We start from the raw sequence: 24,858 nt of genomic DNA on the forward strand, positions 1-24,858 counted from the left end.
TCTGGGTCCTAGAAAACTAACAATAGAAATCATATTCCAACAAATTCTGTCCAGTTGGAATAAGGGAATGGTAACAAGCTTATTTTTCAATAACTCTTAAAATAAACCAATATACAGCTGTATATGTAAGGAATAATTTCCCTAAAACTTGGTCACTGAAAAAAATTTTTTACAATAAAAACTGAAAATTTGAAGGAACAATAAAAAAGTTAACCACATAATCAAAATTATTTCTCTATAACTTAAGTAAATAAAAAATGAATACCAAGTAAATATAAAAGGCAGAATTCAAACTCAGACCTCTTTGATTCTGAGGTTCAACACTTTTTCCATTTTATCAGACTGCTTAAAGTACAATACTCATGATACAAAAAGCTTTTTAATAGAGATTAATCTAAATATGTTTTACATATATATTTGTAAATATTTACATATATTTGTTTTACATACTGTTTCATACCTGATAGGCATTTAACTATAGACCGAGATGAGATTTAAAGAGTTCATACTAGCCTGATTGGCTGAAATTTTGGAAATATTACTACTGACATATGAATAACACTTTCAGGTTTATAAATCTACTTAAGTATACCTCTTAGCTTAAATCCTTTATTGTAAGATATAGAGGCGACTCTGAGTAAATGAGCAGACTATTATTTCTGGAAGGTGCCATCAAGCTGAAAATATTCATTACAAATCTAATCACACACTGTGTGTATCAATTGTCCAAGAGATCAACAAGTTATCAGAAACTCATCACTAGATTGGCCAGGATATGGTTTCCAGGAATAGCCATTCTACTACCTAGCTCTGATTCAGTATCTTATACTAAATCCAAAAGGGTTGCAATGCATATAACTGGAGGGCAATGATGAAACTATGGATCACTTTGGAATTGGATTATTTAAGATTAGGAAGCCACTTAGTTTCAGCTTAATGGCTTTGAGAGGAAAAAGATACAAGTATCTTCAAAGATGGAGAACCTGAATTTGTCAAGGGTCATCTTCACATAACTATGTCAGAATTAACCTTCTGAATCCAAATTCAAAGATTTGGCTTTTGAACTCAGGTCTCTGAAGGCTGAAGTCTAAAACCACAGAAGGAAATGAGTATTTATTCAGTATATACTATTTACTAGGTATATTGCTTAAGTGCTTTACAATTATCTCACTTGATCTTTACAACATTGGAAGTCAAGTGCCATTAGTTGCATTTTAAATTGAGGAAATTCGAAGAAATTGAAACTATTTCTAGTCATATGAAAAGATGCTCCAAGTCATTATTAATCAGAGAAATGCAAATTAAGACAACTCTAAGATACCACTACACACCTGTCAGATTGGCTAAGATGACAGGAAAAAATAATGATGATTGTTGGAGGGATGTGGGAAAACTGGGACATTGATTCATTGTTGGTGGAGTTGTGAACAATCCAACCATTTTGGAGAAGTAGTTTGGAACTATGCTCAAAAGTTATCAAACTGTGCATACCCTTTGATCCAGCAGTGTTACTACTGGGATTATATCCCAAAGAGATTATAAAGAAGGAAAGGGACCTGTATGTGCACGAATGTTTGTGGCAGCCCTTTTGTAGTGGCTAGAAACTGGAAACTGAATGGATGTCCATCAGTTGGAGAATGGCTGAATAAATTGTGGTATATGAAAATTATGGAATATTACTGTTCTGTAAGAAATGACCAACAGGATGATTTCAGAAAGGCCTGGAGAGACTTAACGAACTGATGCTGAGTGAAATGAGCAGGACCAGGAGATCATTATATACTTCAACAACAATACTAGATGATGACCAGTTCTGATGGATCAGGCCATCCTCAGCAACAAGATCAACCAAATCATTTCTAATGGAGCAGTAATGAACTGAACCAGCTATACCCAGAAAAAGAACTCTGGGAGATGACTAAAAACCATTACATTGAATTCCCAATCCCTATATTTATGCACACCTGCATTTTGATTTCCTTCACAAGCTAATTGTACAATAATTCAGAGTCTGATTCTTTTTGTACAGCAAAATAATGTTTTGTCATGTATACTTATTATGTATCTAAGTTATATTTTAATATATTTAACATCTACTGGTCATCCTGCCATTTAGGGAGGGGTGGAGTAAGAGGTGAAAAATTGGAACAAGAGGTTTGGCAATTGTTAATGCTGTAAAGTTACCCATGTATATATCCTGTAAATAAAAGGCTATTAAATTTAAAAAAAAAACAAACAAACAAAAAAAAAAATAAATAAATAAATTGAGGAAATTCAGGCACAGGTTAATTACCCAGGGTCACATAGCTAAATTCCTGAAGCTGGATTTGAATTCATCTACCCTGATTCCAGGCCTAGAGCTCTATCAATTTTATCACTTATATGCCTTTAATAGTCTATCCACTCTTAAAATTAATTTTGAGATTAACCAAACTATTTTCTAAATCTAGGTATTAAGAATAATTGTACACTGAATATTAGGGAAGCAGTGTAGCCTTTTGTTAAAGGTGGGGGAAGGGGAGGAGAGATGTAATTAAGAGATCTAGGGTACAAATATCAGCTTTGCCACTTACTGGATGTGTACTTGATGGCTTGGAGCCTTAGTTCCCTCAATTTTATGCAACGGGGAGAGTTGTACTAGATGATCTCAAAGTTATTTACCAGACATAAATGATAAAGTAATTAACTTAATAAAGTTATTGATGTTAGTCTCACTGGTTAAAAAAGGCAAAGGGCAAGTTTAAAGATGACACGGAATACAATGTTGATATTACTGAACACAGGCATTTATTATTATTATTATTATTATCTGATCAAAAAGATTTGAAGAGAGGAATCAGGGATAGCATTAGTTGAATCTACAAAAAATTCAAAAGTTGTGATTTAAACCAGTTTTAACCTCCTTCCTCACCCTTCAGGAGGGGAAGGAAAAAAACTTTTGCTAACACTTTCCTGTTACAAGAAATTACAAATTCCAACCCCTCTTTTTTTTTTTTTTTACTTGAACAATTCTTTGCCTCTAGCCCCGATTTTCTTTAAAGAAATCCATTTGAGCAGATTTAAATAATTTGTGTTAATCTATATATATGGATATATAGACATATAAAACTTTTAAACTAAATCAAGGTAGAAACTAAATATGGGTGACAATATATACCAGGCTAACCTATGCTTAACAGGGATCAGCTAGGTAATAAACTGGTGTTTTATTTACATATAAATATTATGATTTCTAAATGTAAAATTTTATGTAAAGTATTGATGTTTCAACATATAGGCTTTATAATTCATTTATATTTTGTTATTGTTACTGCTCAGTTGTGTCTGACTCTCAGTGACTACATTTTGGTATTTCCTTGGCAAAGATATAAAAGTGGTTTGTCATTTCTCTAGTTCATTTTACAGATAAGGAAATTGAGGCAAACAGAATTAAATGACTTGTCTACAGTCACATAGCTAGTAAGTAGTTCGTGAGACCAAATTTTAACTTGGGTTCCCCTGATTCTAGACCCAGTGCTATCTATATATCCACTTCACAACTTAAGCAGCCCACATGTTTACATGGTGATTCATAATTTATAAAACATTTCAAGTAAACTAAAACTCAAAAGAGGTTTAATTGTAATGTCAGTATTCTTTTCATTATGCCATCTTCCTTAAGATACCTGAGCAGCTCATCCTTGGGCAGGATACCAACCCTTTGTCTAGGACCCCCACCCTGTACTGTGTTTGCACAACCCTGCCTCCTTTCCTGGTGATATATATATCTGTACTATTGCACCCATTAAAATGAGGCTTGATCAGATTGTTTTGTCTTGCCTCCATTCTTTGCCGTCCTCTGTCCCAAACTCCTCATCTCTTTTCTTCCAGGGTCCACACACTCTGCCTCGAGGGCCGAGGCATAAGCCTGGAGCCTAATGGACTTCAGTGAGCAAGTCCAACCCTCTTTATTTATACATGAAGAAATGAAATAAGCATTTATGCCAGGGTCTCAAAGTTTAACAAGAGCCAAGATTTGAACAGATTCTCTAAATCCAAATCCAGTACACTCTCTTTCCAAATACCTGTATCAAACTTAAAGTTTAGAACTGGAAATGAACGGGAAAAACAGGTTCAGAATTTAAGAAAAGAGAAAAAAGGGAAAAAATATACACATCTACAAGCTTTGAGATGCTTATTTCATTAAGTCTAATGAAATAATTCTTACAGAGCACAGGAACAGTAGTTTTATTCACTAATTTATCAAAAGTAATCATTAGAATAAAATTTGGAGCTGGAAGGGACCTTAGATCATCTGATTCAACTTTATGATTCTACTTATGAGGAAAAGTAAAATTCAAAATTAAATAGCAGGTAATTAGTTTAGAGCTGAGATCTGAACTTTTGTCCTCATTTAGTGATCTTGTCACTCTACCTACCTCTCCAGTACTTTAATGGGTAGGTAAACTCAATGTGCATAATCTCTCCATTATAATACATCCATGCCATTTCAACCCCTGCTTTAGTTCTCCCATAGTTACTGGAGTAAAGACTAAAAAAAAAAAAAAAAATTAAAAAAAAATTATCCTGTAGAAGAGTTTGGATTCTAGTTAGGAAGAGCTTTTTTCATGCTAAAGATCCAATAAATAGAATTCATATGTATACTGCTCTTTATAATTTATATACAGCATCCTATTTGAACTTCGGAAATGGTAAGGCATATTGTATTATTGATATTTTTCTGATGAGGAAAGAGAAATGAAATTTCATCCAAATTCATAAAGCTATTAAGTGGCAGGGCCAAGCCTTCAGTTTTAGATAGCCTGACTCCTAAGCTAATATTTCTTCTCTTACACTAAACCACATCTATTAAACAGATTATCTAGTCAAAATTGTAAAGCAGGTTTTGCTTCCTGTGAAATTTGCCAAAATCCTCTTCTCTGCCCCAGTCTCTAAGTAAACATCACCCTATTGTAACACACACACACACACACACACACACACACACACACACACACACACATTCTTAAAAATTAAAAAAAAAAAAAAAAAGGCCAAATGCACCTTTCCAGTATCTTACTATAGAAAAGTAATTGACATTGGTTGGGACAATGTGCTACTCATGATGAGTATGATGAACTACCCTCCATGCTAATGTGTTGATCCTAGTCTAGATCTGTAACTGCGGCCTTTTATAATTCTAAGGATACTATCTTAATCTACAGCCCATACTCTATGACAACATATACCATAGAATGACAGTGAAGGAATTTTTTTTTCTTAATGAAGCTTTCATCATACTATGCACAAAAGCTCCAATTCAGGAGAGGATTAATAAAATAGAATCTTTACCAAAAATGGAAGGAAAGAATAGTTATTCAAACTATTAAAGACTAAATGAAATGAAGACTAAAAGAGAAATGATGACTAAAATTTAAGTACCATTATACAAACTAGCAACAAGAAAAATTTCTCGACAACTTTTCTCTATAGAAGTTAAAAAATTACAAAAACATAAAATGTCAAAAACAAACGACTCCAAAAGACCCAAGTTTTTTAAAGCTTCAAACTATTATAACAAAATTGATTAATATTTTTCAGCAAAGTTCAACACAGATAATTTTTATATCAATATCACAAGCATATGTAAGTGTATTTCCTTTAACAATGAAGAAAATCTATCTTATGACTTAGTAGATAAGTCTTCAAGAATTGCTATGACTAAAAAACAAACAAAAAAACCCCCAAAACAACAAAAAAAAAATCTTCTCACCCTGAAGCCAACCTGATGAAGAGGCTCTGCGGTAGGTAGAACATGCTAAGAGTTTTAGAGCACAAAAACCTATCCCCAAGATAAGTAATTTGGTGGAAAAACTTGGTTAATAACAAAACAAAGAAGAAGAATAAAGAAAAAAACTCCAATAATCAAGTAACCAAACTGAATTGAGGAAGTTGTTAAAACAATGACCTATGTATGTATACTGAACCCACAGCTCCCAATGACAACAAAATGGTCCCCTCCCTAAAACATTTCACTAAATCCTTTTCCAAGAAGTTTTATTATTTGCATACCAAATAAATGCATGCCAATGCCAACTCTCCACCCATACAAAGGTTAATAAATCCTTCTCAGGACAAAAAACGTTTGCACTGGTGACTCAACATTAATCCTTAATAGAATAATAAATTGAAGATAAGAACTTTCTGAAATTGTAAATTACAGTATTTCTCTTTAGTAATTCACTTTTAACATATCTAGAAAGCATAACAAGATTTCCTGAAGCAATATAAAAATACAACTTTGCCTACATGTGAAATTCATTTGACCCTTAAGAAAAATTAAACTATCTTAAAAGTTACCAACTTATTTTCAGTCTTCATTGTAAAAGCTCGAATCTTCAGTGAAAAAGTTCTTAACCGAATCCACCAAATAAGATCTTTCTTTAGCAACTACCTAAAATTTAAAAGCTTCTTTATACATGATTGTTATTACACATTTCATGTTTAACAGGGAAGGAGATTCACAATTATACTTCTGAATCATGATTGCATCAAAATACTGAATGCAACAACTTCTGGGAATTAGCTCATGACTCAAATCAATTCAACATATAGAACTTTGAAACTGTACTAGTAGGATCTTGTTTAGGGCACATACTACTAAGTATCATTCTCACCTACTTACCAATTACTCTAACAGAGCTTCTACTTTTCATTTAATTATATCAAAAGAATTGTCATTACAAGACTGCAAAGCATTATACAAGTTGGCATTTTAGAACTAAGATAGGAATATTTGAACGTTAGAATCCACCTTCCTCTTGAAAACTATGTATTTATTAGTAGACACAAGTCTTTTTTGATATACCTAAAAAAATCCATCTTCTATCCAATAAGTTTAGTTTTTATTAACAATCTTTCCTTGTATAGATATACTCAATAAGGAGAATTATTTTTTGAGAAACCGTCAGTTGAATGCAGAAAGTGATTCAAGTTTTCTTCTAGCAAAATGATAAACATGAGAAAAATTAGTTAAGAATAGAAGTGATGAATCATAATTTATTTTAACACAGTTGATTCCTCCAGCATCAATAGCTTGATTGATATAATCAGATATAATGCTGACCTTAATAATCATTTACTGGAGAAGATAAACCACCAGATTTTGACCAATAATTTCAATTCAATATACATGTGACTAGAAAGGTACATTTTAATTAAGTATGAATCAGGATTGTATCTGTATATTTTAAAATGAAAATTAAGCCTAAAATTACTCAAAGATTAGATTATCCAAAAGATATTGAAGAGATTTTTAAGGCAGTATAGCTATCTACTGGCAGCTTCAACGAAGTCAAAAACAACTGAAATTCTCTATTAGGATCATACTAGAGATTAAGACATGAGAGGCTGATCTCTGAATCAAGATACTAATTGCAAATTCCAGTAATGTAGCAAAAAGTACTGTGCAAATTTTTTTTGCTAATATTTACCTAATGAAAAAAATCACCTGTGGTAGAGGCAGAAATAATGAATGGGGAGGAGGGTAAAAAAATATTCATTATCTACACTTGAATTTGTTGTTAAATAACCACCATTGAAAGCAGTAGGCAATTTCACAAATCCCATTTAATAAACTTAATAACACTGATAGTAGCTCGGTTTTAAGGCATGTTTCCTTACTGTATGAAACTCAGCTTAATCTCAAAGAACGGTGAGTAAGACCATAATAATGTAATAAACGCTACTTAAAATACTTATTGCTATTTATTTTGCATTGTGCTTCCTTGATAGAGGGAAATCATCTGTTCCTAAAATCAAAACTAATGTAACCGAAGTGTCGAGAGTTTTTTTTTTAAACAATAAAGTCAGAAATAAAGCACAGTAATAGCCGCTGACCAAATTAATATTTTATTGTCTTGGCATTTTTTCTTAAAGTTGAGGATGACAGTGCAATAATGATTCTACTGCTCTTAGGGGAGCACCGTGTTAGGCTAGTAGCTATGACACAGCTTTCACCCCCATCCCAAGGACATCCAGAGACCAAGAGGCCAAATTTCCTTCATGCAAAGTCCTCTTGCAGGACAACCTGCAGGTCATACATTGTGGCCCAGGCAGCGAAGAAACTCGGGATCCGCGCAAAGTTCCTCTGCAAGCCACCCTAAGAGATTCCCTCCCCCGCTCCCACATTCATACACCCGTCCCAGTCTCTCGGTTTCCCGCGGCACAGTGGGGAGGTGAAAGTCCTATTTCACAAGGCCCCTCTCGCATTTGAGCGTGCCCAGGCGGGAAGGGTGTCCTGATAGAAGTCATGCCAGTGCAGGAAGGAATCAGAGGCGGGTGCAGGGGGAGGAGATGGAGAGGAAGTTGACAAGGTACGGGACTAAGAGGTTCGGGGCTGGGGGCAGCGATAGTCCCAAGGATTCAAGTCCTCCTTCCCCAGGAGTAGCCTTTCCCTTCTGCAACCTGGCGCTGTCCGAGGCTCGGACCCGAGGGTGGGCTGGAGGAGGCTGACGGGGAGCCGGGGGACAGCTGCCCCTGCTCCCTCCCCCGCATCGCTGTCACCATTCCCTGTCTGCTCCCCGCCTCGGAGGCCATCTCGCCCCCACCTCCCATCTCCTCTCCGCCCCGGGCCCGGGCATCCTCCTAATGTCATCTCCCAATCCCGGGGCTCACCAGAAAGCGCGTGGAGCTGGTGCCCTGATCAACGGCCCCCACCAACGGCCCCAAGAACTCATCGTTCACGTCTGCCATGAAGCCGGCTCCAACTCGGCCGGCGCTCGCGGCGCGTCTCCCGGGCGACGGGGGGGTGGCGGGCGAAAGGAGGGGTGAGTGGAACGCGAGGGGAGGCGGCGGCCGGCGAGGGACTGGCAGAAGCGGCGGCGAAACCAGTAAGGAGCTCTCACTCTCTCCCGCTGCTGGCGGAATCCTGGGCCGCACTCAGGACCGCCCCCTTTATCCACGAGGCCCACTCCCACCCCGCGGCCCCTCGGCTCCTTTCTCCGCCTCCCCTCCGGAGCGCCAGGCGGCTCCCTTCCCCGCCCCCTCCCTCCAGCCTCCGGCTCCCAATGGCACTCCACTTTGTCCCCGCCTCTCACCGCCCCGAATTCGCTCAGCCGAAGGCGTGACTGGGGGCGCTGTCAGAGAAGCTGGCCAATCCCGCGGCGGGGCGTGGAGGGGGAGGGGCGGAGATTAGGGAAAGCTCCGGCGTTCCAGTAAGACGTCATGGGAGCGAGGCGATTTTGCGGAGGAGGGGGGCTGGGCAGCGCCGAGAGCTGCTGGTGGGGCGGGCGTGCGCGTCAAGGGGAGAGGAGCGGAGAGTGTTTCCCAGGTGGACTGGTGGGTGGTCGTTTGGCCTAGCGAGAATATGGCCTCGGGGATAGGAACTCGCCTCCCACCCCTACCCCGAGGGGGCATCCGCTGTTCCGGGACTACACGCCTCAGCCGCTCTGCTTGCAAAGGGCAGAACGAGTCGTTGTCACCGCTACCCCGGGCACGTCCTCCCGTGAGAAATTGCGCGGGTTGCTTGGAGCAAATACTTCCTGGGGTGCCTCTCCCCTTTCCCTTAAATCAATTCTGTGAACTCTGAACTAGGAAAAGGCGACCGGGCGACCTCACAACACACCTGTGACCTTTGATCATTTAAAAAATAAAAGCTACTCCTTTTCTTCATGCTACAAAACACCAGTAGCTTCTGCTTTGGAGATTCCAAAAGATGAAGATGACTGAGTCTCCCTTAGCAACTGATGTGTTTCTTTTTTTTTTTTTTTTTTTTTTTAATTTAATAGCCTTTTATTTACAGGATATATACATGGGTAACTTTACAGCATTAACAATTGCCAAACCTCTTGTTCCAATTTTTCATCTCTTACCCCCCCACCCCCTCCCCCAGATGGCAGGATGACCAGTAGATGTTAAATAAGTTAAAATATAAATTAGATACACAATAAGTATACATGACCAAAACGTTATTTTGCTGTACAAAAAGAATCAGACTCTGAAATATTGTACAATTAGCTTGTGAAGGAAATCAAAGATGCAGGTGGGCAAAAATATAGGGATTGGGAGTTCAATGTAATGGTTTTTAGTCATCTCCCAGAGTTCTTTCACTGGGCGTAGCTGGTTCAGTTCATTACTGCTCCACTGGAAATGATTTGGTTGATCTCGAGCAACTGATGTGTTGTAAGCATGTCTCTCAAATAGGTTTCTGGAGAGCCTATGGACTCCAATGGAGTATAAGTTTTGAGCACTTTTTAGGATTTATTATTTTTATCTGTGTTCTCTGAAATATCATTGCATTTTAAAATATTCTGCTCGTCAAAGGAAGAGTCTGTGTCTCATTTTTTGACTAATGTGCATTAAAACTGAAAATTTTAATCGCTAGGTTAAAAAAATAAATAAAAGCTATTTAAATATTATTTGAGCCCTCATCCCTTCGCACACTCAGTTTAGCTGTCTTCTCAGAGATAGAGGATGTTTGTCAGTGTTTTTAGAACATGAAGTTTGATCAAAGATCAGCCCTTTCGCCAAGGAAAAAAAAAAACAAAACAACACAACGAAGGTCCCAGACAACAGATGATCAAACATGTTTTAATCCTCCTTCGACTAGAGAGGTTGGGAACTATTAAAGTAGAATATCATATACACTGGTAGATTTTGCTAAGTTTTTTTTTCTCATCAAAAGGTTCAATCTGGAGAGTATGTATTCTAAATGTCTGGTATAAAAACAAAAAGTGTTAATAAAACCATATTTTAAAAACTAACAAACTGAGCAAAAACTTTTTATTGACTGAAAAACTATTTGGAAGTGTTCTTAGTTCCTAGGTTTCCCTCTCTGGTTCTTCTCTTAACAAAACTTGAATCTTAGTACTTAATAAATGTTTATTCAAATAAGGCCTAGATGACCCTGGAAATGTTGCTTGAGCTCTCTCTGCCTTATAGTTTCCTCAGTTGTAAAATGGGGATTATAATAGATGTGAAGATCAAATGAGCTAATAGTCTTAAAATGCTCAGCATAGGGCCTGACATTTATTAATGCTTAACAATCCCCACCCCACCCCCAATTTCTTTAAGTAAAGAGTTTTCAACATTCATTTTTGCAAGACTTTGTGTTTCAAATTTTTCTCCCTCCTTCCTTTACCTCCCCTCTCCCCAACACAGCAAGCAATCTGATATAGGATAAATATGTATGATTCTTTTAAACATATTTCCATTTGTCATGTAGATGGAAAAAAATCAGACTAAATAGGAAAAACTGAGAAAGAAAAAAACAAATTTTTTAAAACCATGAAAATACTGTTTCTATCTACATTCAGTCTTCATAGTTCTTTCTCTGGATGTGGATAGTATTTTCCATCCCAACTCCTTTAAGATCACTGCATTGCTGAGAAAAGCCAAGTCCATCACAGTTGATTATCACATAATTTTGTTATTTTGAACAATGTTCTCACTTCATTTTGCATCAGTTCATGTAAGTCTTTCCAGACTTTTCTGAAATCAGCCTGTTCATTATTTCTTATAGAACAATAAAATGTCCACTCAGTTTCCAGTTCCATGCCACTTCAAAAAGTTGCTAAACATTTTTGCACATGTGAGTCCCCAGCTTCTTTACTATGGTTTTCAAAATAATAGAAGCACAAAAGAATCTCATTTTAGATTCATCAAGTGTTTATGTTACTCTTCTCTCCCTAGTTGGGACAGCTAAGTTATGCAGAGTATCAGGCCTCAAGTCAGGAAGACTCCTCTTCTTAAGTTGAAATCTGGCCTCAGACATTTCCTACCTATGTGATTCTGGACAAGTAGCTCAATCCTGTTTGTCTCAGTTTCCTCATTTGTAAAATGAACTGGAGAAGCAAATGACAAACACCCCAGAGTCAGACATGTCTAAAACAATGCAATACAATAATAATAATAATAAACTAATATGGTAACAATGCAATAAACAATAAAATTAATGTTTATAGATGGTCTAAAAAACTATGTGATCCTTAACAACCTGTACTCTCTTTTCTGCCCCAATATTCTGCCAAAACTGCAGAAGGAGGACACAGAATTGAAGGACAAGGAAGAATGGGACATGATTGAAAGACAACAATGCATCCACCCACCCACCCACCATAGAATATAAACTCATATCCTCAGCTCCTTCCACTCATTCCATTTAAAACAATTTGTTGCCAAATCTTGTCTTTGCTACCTCCTTGTATCTCCTATAAATCCTCTTTTCTTCACTCATAGCCACAATACTCATAAAGATTCTCATTATCTCTTGCTAGGACTATTACAATAGCCTCCTAGTCTTCAAATTATTATCTTGGTTTAATTTCTTTGCACTCCAATCCTCCATTTATCTTCTAAAATGATTTTTCTTAAATAGGTCCACCCATATCACTCTTTTCCATTCCTACTTAATTAACTGCACAGTCTCCTTATAATCTCTAGGATAAAATATAAAGTTCTTTGATATTTAAAACACTTAACAACTTGGAACCTGCTTTCCTACCATTCCAGTCTTTGTACTTTTTACTCCTAAAATACAGGAAATCTGTAAGCTACTTACTCTGACCTATTTGCAGTTCTTAGGAAAAGAAACTCCTATCTCCTTCCCTTTTGGGAGCCTTTGCATTGCCAAAGGTTCTTCTTTCACATCTCCACTTTTGGGAATCTCTATTTTACTTCAAGATTGAGTTCAAGTGGCATCTTCTATGAGAGAAAACCTGCTACTGTTTTCCTCTCTAAAGTTATTTTATCTCTACGGATACTCTACTTATCCTTTATATTTTACGTGTGTGTGTGTGTGTGTATTCAAGTCTTCTTCCTCAGGAGCTATTCTCACCTTCCTTTCTATCCTGTCACTTGGCAAAGTTATTATTCAGTTATGTCTGACTACCTGACTTCTTGGACTTTGTCCATGGGGTTTTCTTGGCAAAGATACTAAAGTGGCTTGGCTTTTCCTTCTCTGATGTGTTTTCATTTTACAAATGAGGAATCGAGGCAAATAAGAGTTAAATGACTTGCCTGGAGTCACATAGACAATAACCACATTAGAACTCAGATCTTCCTGACTTCAGGCCCAGAGCTTTATCCACTACACCACCTGGCTGTCCCTCCTGTCATGTCATATTAATTGCTGCTTCTAGACTCTGACCCTTAAAAAAAAAAAAAAAAAAAAGTTTTGTCTCTACTCCCTCTGTTGATTAACTTCCTTTTACTTTTCCAGTTCACTGAATACAGTAGATATTTGGCAAGTATTTAACTGAAGATACAGTTTCTTATTGCTTAACCCTCCTGGTTCTCTGAACTCATTGTCTTTAACAATGTTCACTGTGGGAATTTCATTCCACATTCCAGGTGCAATTTCAGAATCTGCCTTTGGAGATAGCAGATTTGGTATGATATTTCAGCGATGAGTCTGTTGAGGTCTAGATTTGAGGTACCTAAATGAAATTAGGGTTTAGTTAAGGCCTAGTGGCAGGTTTGGGATATAGGAAATCAAACAGAGTTCCCCTGCAACCCCCTTGGATTTGGCGCAAGGATACGGCGGTAAATGAGGTCTAGTAGCGGAGTGAGTCCCCAATAAAAGCATTTATTAGGCCGTGAGTCCCCAATAAAAGCATTTATTAGCCCGAGAGCTAGATTGATAAAAGAAGTTTATTATTGAGTCTAGAAGTAGGAGATAGGTGAAGGTAGAGACAAGGAGGGCACTGGACAGAGGGTCCTCACATGGCTACCATGTTTCAAATCCCTGCAAAGAGGGGTTCCCAGTGTGGCCCTTTTATAGTAGGATACTTAGCTCGAGGGGCTTTTGGGTATAGCCCCAAAGTTGGCTCAGATCCGGGTGGGGCTGGGACAGGTCCGGATCTTCTATTGGAATTCAAAGGGACCAGGATTTGTTAGTCAAAGGGTAATTTACATTAACTAGGGGGGGTTGGAAATCAAAGATTGGAATCTTTCCCACATCAAGTCCAACATCTTCTATATTTCCAATTTCATCCTCCAAATGGGAGAGATTTGGACACATAGAGTTAAGGAGAAACATTAGATAAATTTGACCATCCAAGCTTCCAAAGATCTTAATTATAGGATTTATAAAATAGTGGTCCTGGAAAATATTGAAAACAAAAATTATCGACTCTGTTACCTCAATTTGATGTGCTATAAAGCACTCTGGATTTGGAGTCAGAAGATTTGGGTTGAAATCTCAGCTCCAGTCCTACTCTGGAACATGACAGTTTTATTTTTCAGAGTTTTCATAGGCTATTTCCAAACCTACTCTTAGCATCCCCAAATTCTTTGCTCCCTTTAAAACTCTATTCAAATGCTACATCCTACAAGACTCTTCTCCTGATGCAACCCACATTTTTCTAATTGTGAATTAGAACCCACAATTCTAATTGTGCCAAACCCTCACACTAGAAATTATTTTGTATCTATTTTTTAATGTATTTTTTGCTTCTAAGTACCCTTGTACTTTGAGTAAGTCATTTAATGTGTCTTAACCTCCATTTTTTTGGAGTCATCAATTTAAAATTGAAAGGGATCTTAGAACTATCATCCAACTCAATACCCACACTTTAGACAAAGGAAAACTGAGACCCAAAGAGGTTCAATGATTCCCCCAAGGTTATCAGTGGCAAAGCTAGGATTCAAATACAGATCTTCTGTATCTTAATTCAGTTTTCTTTCTACTACACTATGCCCCATATTTTCTGTTCTATGATCCTAGGATCCCAACAGTAAAAAAGCTGAATTGATTAATAAGTTCAAACATTCATATACTGCTGATTTTTTTAGACCTTATTACTTGTTCTTGATAGTAATACATTTAATTTTTAGTGGGAAGGGACGACTTATTCCCTGTTTATTAGGGCACAGTACTCAGAAAGGAATTGTAGGATCTGCATCTGTGAGAAATAAATGTGGGGGGGGGGGCGCACAGTAGTTAAGATGACGCCATGATTTGCAAATGAATTGGATTTAAGTGAAGAAGAGGTATGCAAAGTCACCAGTCTCACTTTCTCCTCCAGTGCTGTCTGAGTCCAGGGGCAAAATATAGATCAGGACAACTAAAGATGGCCCCAGATACAGTAGGAGATATTGAGCTTTTTCTGGTAAGATCTTTCCCAGGTGTTGGTTTGACTGAAACAAGTCCCATTCAGTGATTAGGCTAGGTAAGAAATTAGATAATAATAGCCTCTTACCTAGTTAATCATCATCATCATCATCATCATCATAATCTGGAAGGGGAAGATGCTCAGGATTTCTGGCTCAAACAAAAACAATTGCTATTTAAATTCACTCTGAGCAATCTGGGCCCAAACAATGACAACAATGGATTTGGGGTTAGGACCTACCTTTAGCTAATTTTGGGATACTAAAACAGAAATGGAGTAATCTTAGACCTTCAGGTGCTTATAATTCCCTAGGAGGTATCACAAGCAAGTGAACACCAGGTAGTTTGAACTACAAAATGTATTAACACCAGGAAAAATCTGGTAAATTCTTGGTAGGTAAGAACTGTTTCTTTTTCTTTTTTTTGTCATTTATATCATCAGAAATTAGAATAGACAGCAAGTGCTTACTATAAAATTGAATGTTAAGGGAGACAAAATAATTCTTGCAGATGCTGCTTTCTTTCTTAGAGACAGAATGGAAGAAATAAAGCAAAAGTGACCTTATTTAGGAGGCTAGTTCATCCTTTCTTATATTCCTAGAATTTTTTAATCAAATATTATGGATTAGATCTGGATTAGGGATTTAGGATACAAAGACAGAAATGAAATAATCCTTATCCCTCAGGTGTTTATATAATACCTGGAGATATCTTATGTATACAAATAAGTGAAAACAAGGTAATTTAAATAGGAAGAAAGTATTCTACTGGGGAAGATTAAGGAAGACTGGGGAAATGGCACCAAACTGAGCCGTAAACAAACTATTTCCCATAAACTGCTTTGCTTGATTTGGAGTCTATGTATATTATGCTTCCCCTGAGATAAACTCAACACCAGAAATCTTACTCTTTCCAAAGTCTCCTTTTATGGAGGGAAGTCTTTAAAGAAGTTCCATTCTCTTCCTTTCTGCTTGGTTCCTCAACTTTGAACATCCGTGCTCCTGAGCCACACCATACACCTTCTGATCTACCTGCTCCCTATTCTTATTTTCCTTTTTTGTGTTCTCTTGTGAATTGTCTGTATTGTATCCTCATTGCTTAGCACAATGCTTGGCACATAACAGACACTGAATAAATGTTTATTAACTGGCTAACTGACTTAAAAGCTAGGGATTATAAATGGTAAAGATGAACAATGTTACAAACATAGTGCCTGGGTGAAGACTTGGAGACGGTAGATAAAATACCAAGTCTAGGAGACACCGAGTATGTCTAATTTATATGGAAAAAGTCTACATGAAGAGTGTTGAAATTTTGTTTGTTTTTTAAAGACAATTTGAAGCCCAACTGTGGAGGGCTTCAAAGAACTGATATTTTATCCTGGGAGCAAAAAGAAGTCACTGAATTTATGAGTCAGATTTTTATTTTAGGAAGATATTTTGGCAGTTCCAGGGAGGTTCAATTAGAGAGGAGTTAGAATGGAAGCAGGGAGAATATTGTTAATAGTCGAAGGGGAGAAAGAGAGAAAGGGAAAAGGATAGAGAAAGGGGGAGGGAGCCAGAGACAGAGCAGCAGAGAACTGATAAGAGTCTGAATAAGAATAGTTCCTTTTAGTGAGTAGCTACTTAATTTGGCAATACCTGGCAACTGATTGGTTATGGAAAATGGAGAGGAAGCAAGGCAAGGATGATGTCCTCGGTACAAAGAGGCAAGTTTTGAGAGAGGGAAGAGGAGGGGAAAAAGTTCTATGTGGAATAAGCTGAGTTGGAGATACTATAGGACATGTAGATGTATCTATCATCTGACAGCTAGTTGATAATGGAAGTCAAGAAAGACATTAAGAATGGATACATAGAGCTAACCATAAAATCTATGGGAACAGATAAAATCAGTAAGAAAGAGTGAAGATAGAGTATGAAAAGATGAGCCAGTAAAGAACCATCATAATTAGAAATACAGCAAAAGGACCTAAAGAAGATTTGAGGGAATGGTTGATAATATCACAAGCTACATAGAAATCATAGGATCATACATATAAAATTGGAAGGGACCCTTAGGCATCGACAACTCCAATCCTTGATTTTTTTGAGATGAAAAACAGAGATCCTAAAACATTATCTGACTTATCTAAGGTCATACAGATAGCATGTAGCAAGAACTAGAATTAGAACTCAGATTTTCTGATTAGTTGCACAGGGGCAACTAACTGACACAATGGACAGAGGTGCAGGCCTAGAGTCAGGAAAATCTGAATTCAAATCCAATTTCAGACACTCTGTGACCTTGGGCAAGTCATTTAACCCTATTTGTCTCCTCATCTGTAAAATGAGCTGGAGAAGAAAATGACAACCCATTCTAGTATTCTTGTCAAGAAAATCCCAAATGGGCTCATAAAGAGTTGGACACCACTGAACAACAACTTCTGACTTTGGTTACATTCCTGTTATCACAATACCATGCTTAATCTAGTTCATTTAAGTTTCTTGAAAGCAAGTATGTTTGTTTTAATATACATATTAACATGAAAATATTTGATAGGTATAGAAATAGGGCCAATTATATCACTAAGTTCTGCTTCTATCTATTATTAAACAATATGACACAGAGGATTGATTAATTATTGAACTTGGAATCAGAAAGGTTTTGAATCTTTTCTTAAATACTTACTAGCTTGTGACTTAGTTAAGTCACTTTGCCATTTGGGCATCACCTTAGTTTTCTCATCTGTAAAATGAGTGGGGTGAATTCTGTAGTATTTAAGGCCCCTTCCAACTTAAATTCTCTGCTTTCACAACATTCATTTTCATTCTTTAGTGTGTGGCAGACAAGATTATCTCTTTTTCTAAGTATAAGGTAAGGATAAAATATCAATGACAAATTTCTCAGTGATGGGAAACTAGGAATTCTAAGAATTATTATTATTTTTTTTTTTAAAGATGAGTGAAGTTTACTTGTTTTTTTTTTTTTTTTTAATTCGGTTTGGGTAATCTTTTCCAGAGTTAGTTTTGCTTTTGGTTGGTAGATGATTAAATGAAATGTATAAATATTCACTATGTGCATCTTTCCTTTTAATCAACTAAGATTTAACTAATAAGTAATCTAACACCACATAATAGCCTCTATGGGAATCCTTGAGGGATACTGTAGGGAGTTACTGTAATTTGAGTTTAAGAAGCATATGAATAAAAGGAATTCTCTCAAATAGGCTAAATTAATTTTATTTTACACACTTTTTAAAATGTCTCTATTTCAAGCAGACCAAAATTAAAAAAAAAACAAAACCATACATCATCAATCCAGGTTTGTCTAAGCTAATCTTGTATAGATGTTAAAAACAGCAGATGGTAATGATTACTGGTGATCCAAAAGTTTCCCTCTTCCTATTGAGGGCAACACCATCTTCCAAGTCCCCCAGCTCACAATCAAAGTGTCACACTCAACTCTTCACTCTCACATCCCCTTCCCTCCCACATCTAATGTTGCCAATTCTTGTTGATTCTATCTTCTATGTTTATGTATGTCTTTTCTCTTCTCTGACATTGCCATCTCTAATGTGCTAGGCTTTATTACCTCAGGCCTAGATCATTACAGTATCCTATTGTTGCATCCATGCTCTACTCAGTTATCAGAGAAGTCTTCCTAGAGTTTAAATCTGCATGATACCCACACCTGCCACATCCACTACCACCCACTCAGTAAACTCTAGTGGTTCCTTTATCACCTCCAGAATCAAATAGAAAATTTTCACTTTGTCATTCAAAACTCTTTATCACCTACCATCCTTCTACCTTTCCAGTCTTTTTAAACCTTATTTAACAACCTCCATTTGTTCTGTGATCCAGTGATATTGGTTTCTTTGCTATTAGAAGCACAAGACCATGCATCTTCTGATCTTATTATGTATCTTCACTGGCTGTTCCTCATGCCTGGAATTCTCTCCCTCCTCGTCTCTATCCCTTTTGTCTTCCCTGGCTTCCTTGAAATCATACCTAAAAACCTCACCTTTCAAAAGAAGCTTTTTCTTGGTCTTCTTTAATGCTAAAACCTTTTTTCTGAGATTATTTACAATTTATCCATTATATGAAGACTTCTGGTCCAAGGCATTTTTTTTACATGAACTTGGGTACATAGGCATATAAAATAAGTGTGCAAATGAAACATTTACTGATAATAAATCATAATTTTGTGACTCCACATGGAGTTGCAACCCACAATTTAAGAAACTTTATATATCTTGTTTGTACATATTTGCTTGCATGTTTCTCTTATATTAAATTCTAAGCTTCTTGAGGATAAGGCCTGTTTTTGTTTTTCTTTGTATCCCCAATACTTAGAACATAGGAACACTGCAGGTAATTAATAAATGCTTGCTGAATTGACTTTGCATTTCTTCACGTCTAAACCCTCCTTAAAATCATGAATGGTCATCATAGCATTCTCCTAAACAAGCAGAAATGAGAGGACTTCTACACTTGTGTGACATTATGAAACTATCTCCCTCTGAGAAAAAAAAAGTCAGAATCTTCCATAAGGATAGCAGATACCATTCCAGAAAATTGTCAGATTCTCCAAAGGCATTTGAATATAAGATATTTATTCAGAAAAGTAAGTAACAGAACAAATTTATTTAAAGATGTTTATAGGGCAAAAATGGGTAAATGCAACAGAAAAAAATAATAACACAGGAGCCCTGTATACATCCTAATAATCTTCATCTCCCAAGTTGTTCCTAAATTTCCTGAGAGAGCAATAATGAATTATAACAATAAAAATAACAATTCATACCATTACAAAATTTTAAGTTTCACAAAATACTTTCCTCACAACAACTTTGTGAAGTACAATAATGATATATCATTATTATCATTATACATGAAAAAACTGAGACTCTCAGAGATTAAATATCTGGATGGAATCTGAAAATAAACACAACACCAATGAGGGAAACTGATGTACTGATGGGGGCTCTTGAAGCAGAGTTTATGTCTCACCTCCTCTAGTAGAGCACAATAAAATAATACATTTGAGTTTCCTTGGTTCTGAAAAAAAAATTAAGAGTCTCTTTTTAATTTGTTTGTTTATCTGCCCCCAAATCCAGGGTTCCCAACCAGGAACCTCAATTTGACTTTTAATTTTAAATTTAATTAATTAATTTTGCAGTTTTAATTCCTTTGAAAACATTTAACATATTGTCTATACAACTATTTGCTGAATTTTTAAACCAAAAGTTTCCTGTTGCACAAGCCTGGGAGAATGGAAAGCAAATATCATTATATTTTTTGTAATATAATTTTTTAAGCTTTCCATGTCTTTTAATAAAGTCCTATTCAAAATAATTTTCTTTAAATTTCAAGTGTTTAAGTTCCTCTTATAAGTAATTCACCAAGAATCTACTTTTTAATCTTAAATATTTTACTCTAATCATATTATTCTTTAACTAAAGAATATAAACAAACATTTCTCAAAAGGAGAATTGAAAACTATTTACAACTGCAAAAAAAGATTATTCCAAATCACTAATAATAGTAGAAATCCAAATCAAAACAACTCTCAGGTTTTACCTTTACACATAGCAAATTGTATAAAATGATAAAAGATAGAAAGAATCCATATTGTAAAGCTTTTGAAAAAGCAAGTACATTAAGGAATTATTGGTGAAGCTATTTGGAATTGTGCTTTTAAAAAGTGACTAAAATGTGTGGAATACTTTGACCCACAGATCCCTATATAAGACGTTCATCCTGAAGAAGTCCAAACTTTTGAAATGGCAAATGTTCCCTCTAATTAAGTCTTTTTAATTAGATGGGGGTTTTTTGTTCATTCTCATTAATACAATAAAGACTTAGAAACATTAACAGAGAGAAAGTATTAAGAGATAAACTTTTTTTTTTTTTAAATAACAGCTCTCCATTTCTCAAAACATATGCAAAAATAGCCCTCAACTTTCATCCTAAGAAAACTGCATTTCCCAAACCCTTTTCCCTCCCTCCCCCAATCAGCAAACAATCCAACACAGGCCACACAATTAAGGGATCACCTTTTAAACTAGGGTGAAGAATGCTTTGTCCAGGGTACAGTACCCCAGGATACTCTATCCCTCTCCCCATCTGCGATTCTATGGTGCAGTTCTTATTTCTTTTCTCTGACTTCAGTTTACCTCTCCAACTCCCATCCTTCACCTTATTGCATCCTGTTTCCAAGGTTCATGAGTTATTGCCGTATGTGCCACACATTCCTGCTAAACTCCAGGACACCGGGGCCGCCTTAGCTCTCCCAACTTCTGCCTGTTTTTAGGATCATATATATTAAAGGAATTGGCGTCCCCTTTCATAGGGCAATGTCACCTAACCATCTGATATTGGTGAAGGTTGATATTTAAAAGATACAAGAGACCAACTAAGTCGCACAGTGGATAGAGCCTCCAGGCTTCCATTCAGGCAAATCTGAGTTCGAATATGACTTCAGACACTTTAGCTGTGTGACTAAGTAAGTCACTTAATCCTGTTTGCCTCAGTTTCCTTATCTGTAAAATGAGCCAGAGAAGGAAATGGCAAACCACTACCATATCATTGCCAAGAAAATCCCAAATGGAGTCAACCAAGAGTTGGACAGGGACAGAAACTACTGAACAACAATAACAAAACAGAAGGCTAGGGATTTTCTGCATCCTAGCCAATGGGAGGTTCTCACTTATTCATCAGTCCACACCTTAGTTTGAGACTAACACATTGGAATTGCTCTTTATGACCCTGGGAAGAAAGAATCACTTAACTTAAATAGTATGGTGATAACATTGTATTTGATTAGAGACTTAAGACATTTCTTTGTCCTTTGCCCTAGTCTATCTAAACTGGGTTTAGATAGCATCCCTCTGGCCCAGGAAGGGTAGACATATTTGAACTCTATCTTTAATGCTCTTCTTGCCGATGCTCCCTTTCTTTTTCTGAAGGAACTCTGACCTCCTGTCTCTTCCTGGAGGGAATTTCAGAATTTCTTCTTTGTTATATTATCTAGATATCTCTACTTTCCACCAGTGGTGGAAGGAACCTCTCCACCTTGAAGGATGTACATGGTCTTATGCTTCATTTGGATAAGCACTGAGTCATCAATTACAATGCTTTCCATAAGGGAAAGGACTAGATCTTACCATTTGCTCTTCTACAATGTCCTAAGATCCACTGGTCCTTAATGTAAGTCCTACCTTTTCATCCTCCAGACCCAACATCTCCTAATTGTATCCTCCAACAAGAACAAGTTCCTTGAAGTCAGGAATTGTCTTGATTTTTCATTTCTTTATTAAAGTACATATTTGTTGATATCTCTAAGAGATTTCTTCATTGCCTAAAATTATCCTTGCATCCCTCCCCTTTCTTTCCCAGAGAGTCATTCACGCATGTAACATTTTTTTTAAAGAAAAAAATAAGAGTAAAAAAAAAATCAACAAAATCAATCAATACCTCAAAAAATTATATATATCTGACAATATATGCAATACTCCATGTTAATAGACTCCTTCCCTAGTACTGCAAAAGAGTGGGACTGTCTCTTTTTAAAACTCTTCTTTGGGACCAAGTTTATTCTTTATAATTTTGTAATATTCTTTCTCGTGGTTTTATGGTGGTTGTTTCCATTTATATTGTTGTATGCATTATGCATATTGTTTCCTTGGCCCTGCTTACCTCATTTTTGCATCAGTTCATATAAAACATCTATGATTTACTATATTCATCATATTTGTTATTTCTAATAGCACATTAATAGTCCATGATATTTGTATACCACAATTTTTTTAGCTATTACTGAATTAATGGATATCTATTTTGTTTACAATTCTTTGCTACCATAAAAAGTATTGCTGTACAAGTTTCTCCGATGAAAGTCTCATTTCTCAAATGTATATGGAACTGAGTCAAGTTTATTTTAAAAAGAGAGAGAGGTATTCCCCAATTGGTAAATGATCAAAAGATATGAGCTATCGCCAAAGGTCTACAAAATCATGCATATCCTTTTGACCTAACAATACCACTATTAGGCATGAATCCAAAAGAGATTTTTTTTTTAAAGGAATGAACCTATACGGATATTTATAGCAGCTATTTTCTCAGGGTAAAGAATTGAAAATTGAGGGGTTGAACATCAATTGGGCAATGACTGAATAAATTATGATATGTGATTATGATGGAATGTTATTGTTCTATAAAAATGATGAGTAGGATACTATCAGAAAAATGTAGAAAGTCCTCCATGAACTCAAGAAAAATGAAATGTGTAGTGTATATAGTAATAGCATAATTGTGGGATGATGACTTTGCTATTTATTCTTAGTGATACAATGACCCAAAACTACTCTGAAGGACTTATAATGAAAAATGCTATCCATACACAGAAAAAGAACTGATTGTGTTTGAAAAGACTGAAGCATGCTTTTTTTAAAGCTTTTTTTTTTTTTGGGGGGGGGAGGAATGGAGATTTATACGTTCTTTCACAACGTGATTTTTTTAATTATAGCTTTTTATTTACAAAACATATGCATGGGTAATTTTTCAACACTGACCCTCGAAAAACTTTCTTTCTAAATTTTCCCCTCCTTCTCTCCACCCCCTCCCCTAAAGGGCAGGTATTCCAATACATGTTAAAATATATGTTAAATCCAATATATGCACACATATTCATACAGTTATCTTGCTGCACAAGAAAAATCGGATCTAAGAAGAAGAAAAAAAAATCTGAGAAGGAAAACAAAAATGCAAGCAAACAACAACAGAAAGAGTAAAAATTCAATGTTGTGGTCCATACTCAGTTCCCACAGTCCTCTTCCTGAGTATAGATGGCTCTCTTCATTGCTGAACAATTGGAATTGGTCTGAATCAATTCATTGTAGAAGAGAGCCACATCCATCAGAATTGATCATCTTATAATCTTGTTGTTGCCATGTACAATGATCTCCTGGTTCTGCTCATTTCACTTAGCATCAATTCATGTAAGTCTCTCCCAGCCTCTCTGAAATCATCCTGCTGGTCATTTCTTACAGAAAAATAATATTCCATAACATTCATATACCATAATTTATTCAGCCATTCTCCAATTGATGGGCATCCATTCAGTTTCCAATTTCTAGCCACTATGAAAAGGGCTGCCACAAACATTTTTGCACATTTGGGTCCCTTTCCCTCCTTTAAGATCTCTTTGGGATATAAGCCCAGTAGAAACACTACTGGTCAAAGTGTATACACAATTTGATAATTTTTTGAGTATAGTTCCAAATTGTTCTTCAAAATGGTTGGATTCATTCACAGTTCCACCAACAATGTATCAATGTCCCAGTTTTCCCACAACCCCTCCAATATTTATCATCTTTACCTGTCATCTTAGCCAATCTGAGAAGTGTGTAGGGATATCTCGGAGTTATCTTAATAGTGATTTGGAGCACCTTTTCATATGACTAGGAATAGTTTCAATTTCTTCATCTGAAAATTGTGTGTTCATATCTTTGACTTGATTGACTTAGATAAATCTTGAATTTATCAATTGAGGAATGGCTTGATTTCTTATAAATTTGAGCTAATTCTCTATATATTTTGGAAATAAGGCCTTAAGCAGAACCTTTGAAAGTAAAAATGTTTTCCCAGTTTACTGCTTTCCTTCTAATCTTGTCTGCATTAATTTTGTTTGTACAAACACTTTTTAACTTAATATAATCAAAATTATCTATTTTGTGATCAATAATGATCTCTAGTTGTTCTTTGGTCACAAATTCCTTCCTCCTC

The 24,858-nt window shown here is 36.2% G+C and overlaps 1 protein-coding gene across 5 annotated transcripts in view; it reads right to left on the reverse strand.

Moving 5' to 3' along the window:
- Nucleotides 1-8,991, reverse strand: part of GK (glycerol kinase) — a 73,252-nt gene extending 64,261 nt beyond the window's left edge. For 3 of the 5 annotated variants that reach the window (XM_031959456.1, XM_031959455.1, XM_031959457.1), the window contains exon 1: nucleotides 8,656-8,990. In XM_031959456.1, coding sequence (XP_031815316.1) covers nucleotides 8,656-8,733 — 78 coding nt within the window. In that variant the 5' untranslated portion in view covers nucleotides 8,734-8,990. Of the gene's footprint in view, nucleotides 1-8,655 lie in introns of all 5 variants that reach the window. The other 2 variants (XM_031959454.1, XM_031959453.1) reach the window with 1 other exon arrangement.
- Between the last annotated feature and the right edge of the window lie 15,867 nt (nucleotides 8,992-24,858).

Source organism: Sarcophilus harrisii, chromosome 3 (genome assembly GCF_902635505.1).
Source record: "Sarcophilus harrisii chromosome 3, mSarHar1.11, whole genome shotgun sequence".
Taxonomy (NCBI): domain Eukaryota; kingdom Metazoa; phylum Chordata; class Mammalia; order Dasyuromorphia; family Dasyuridae; genus Sarcophilus; species Sarcophilus harrisii.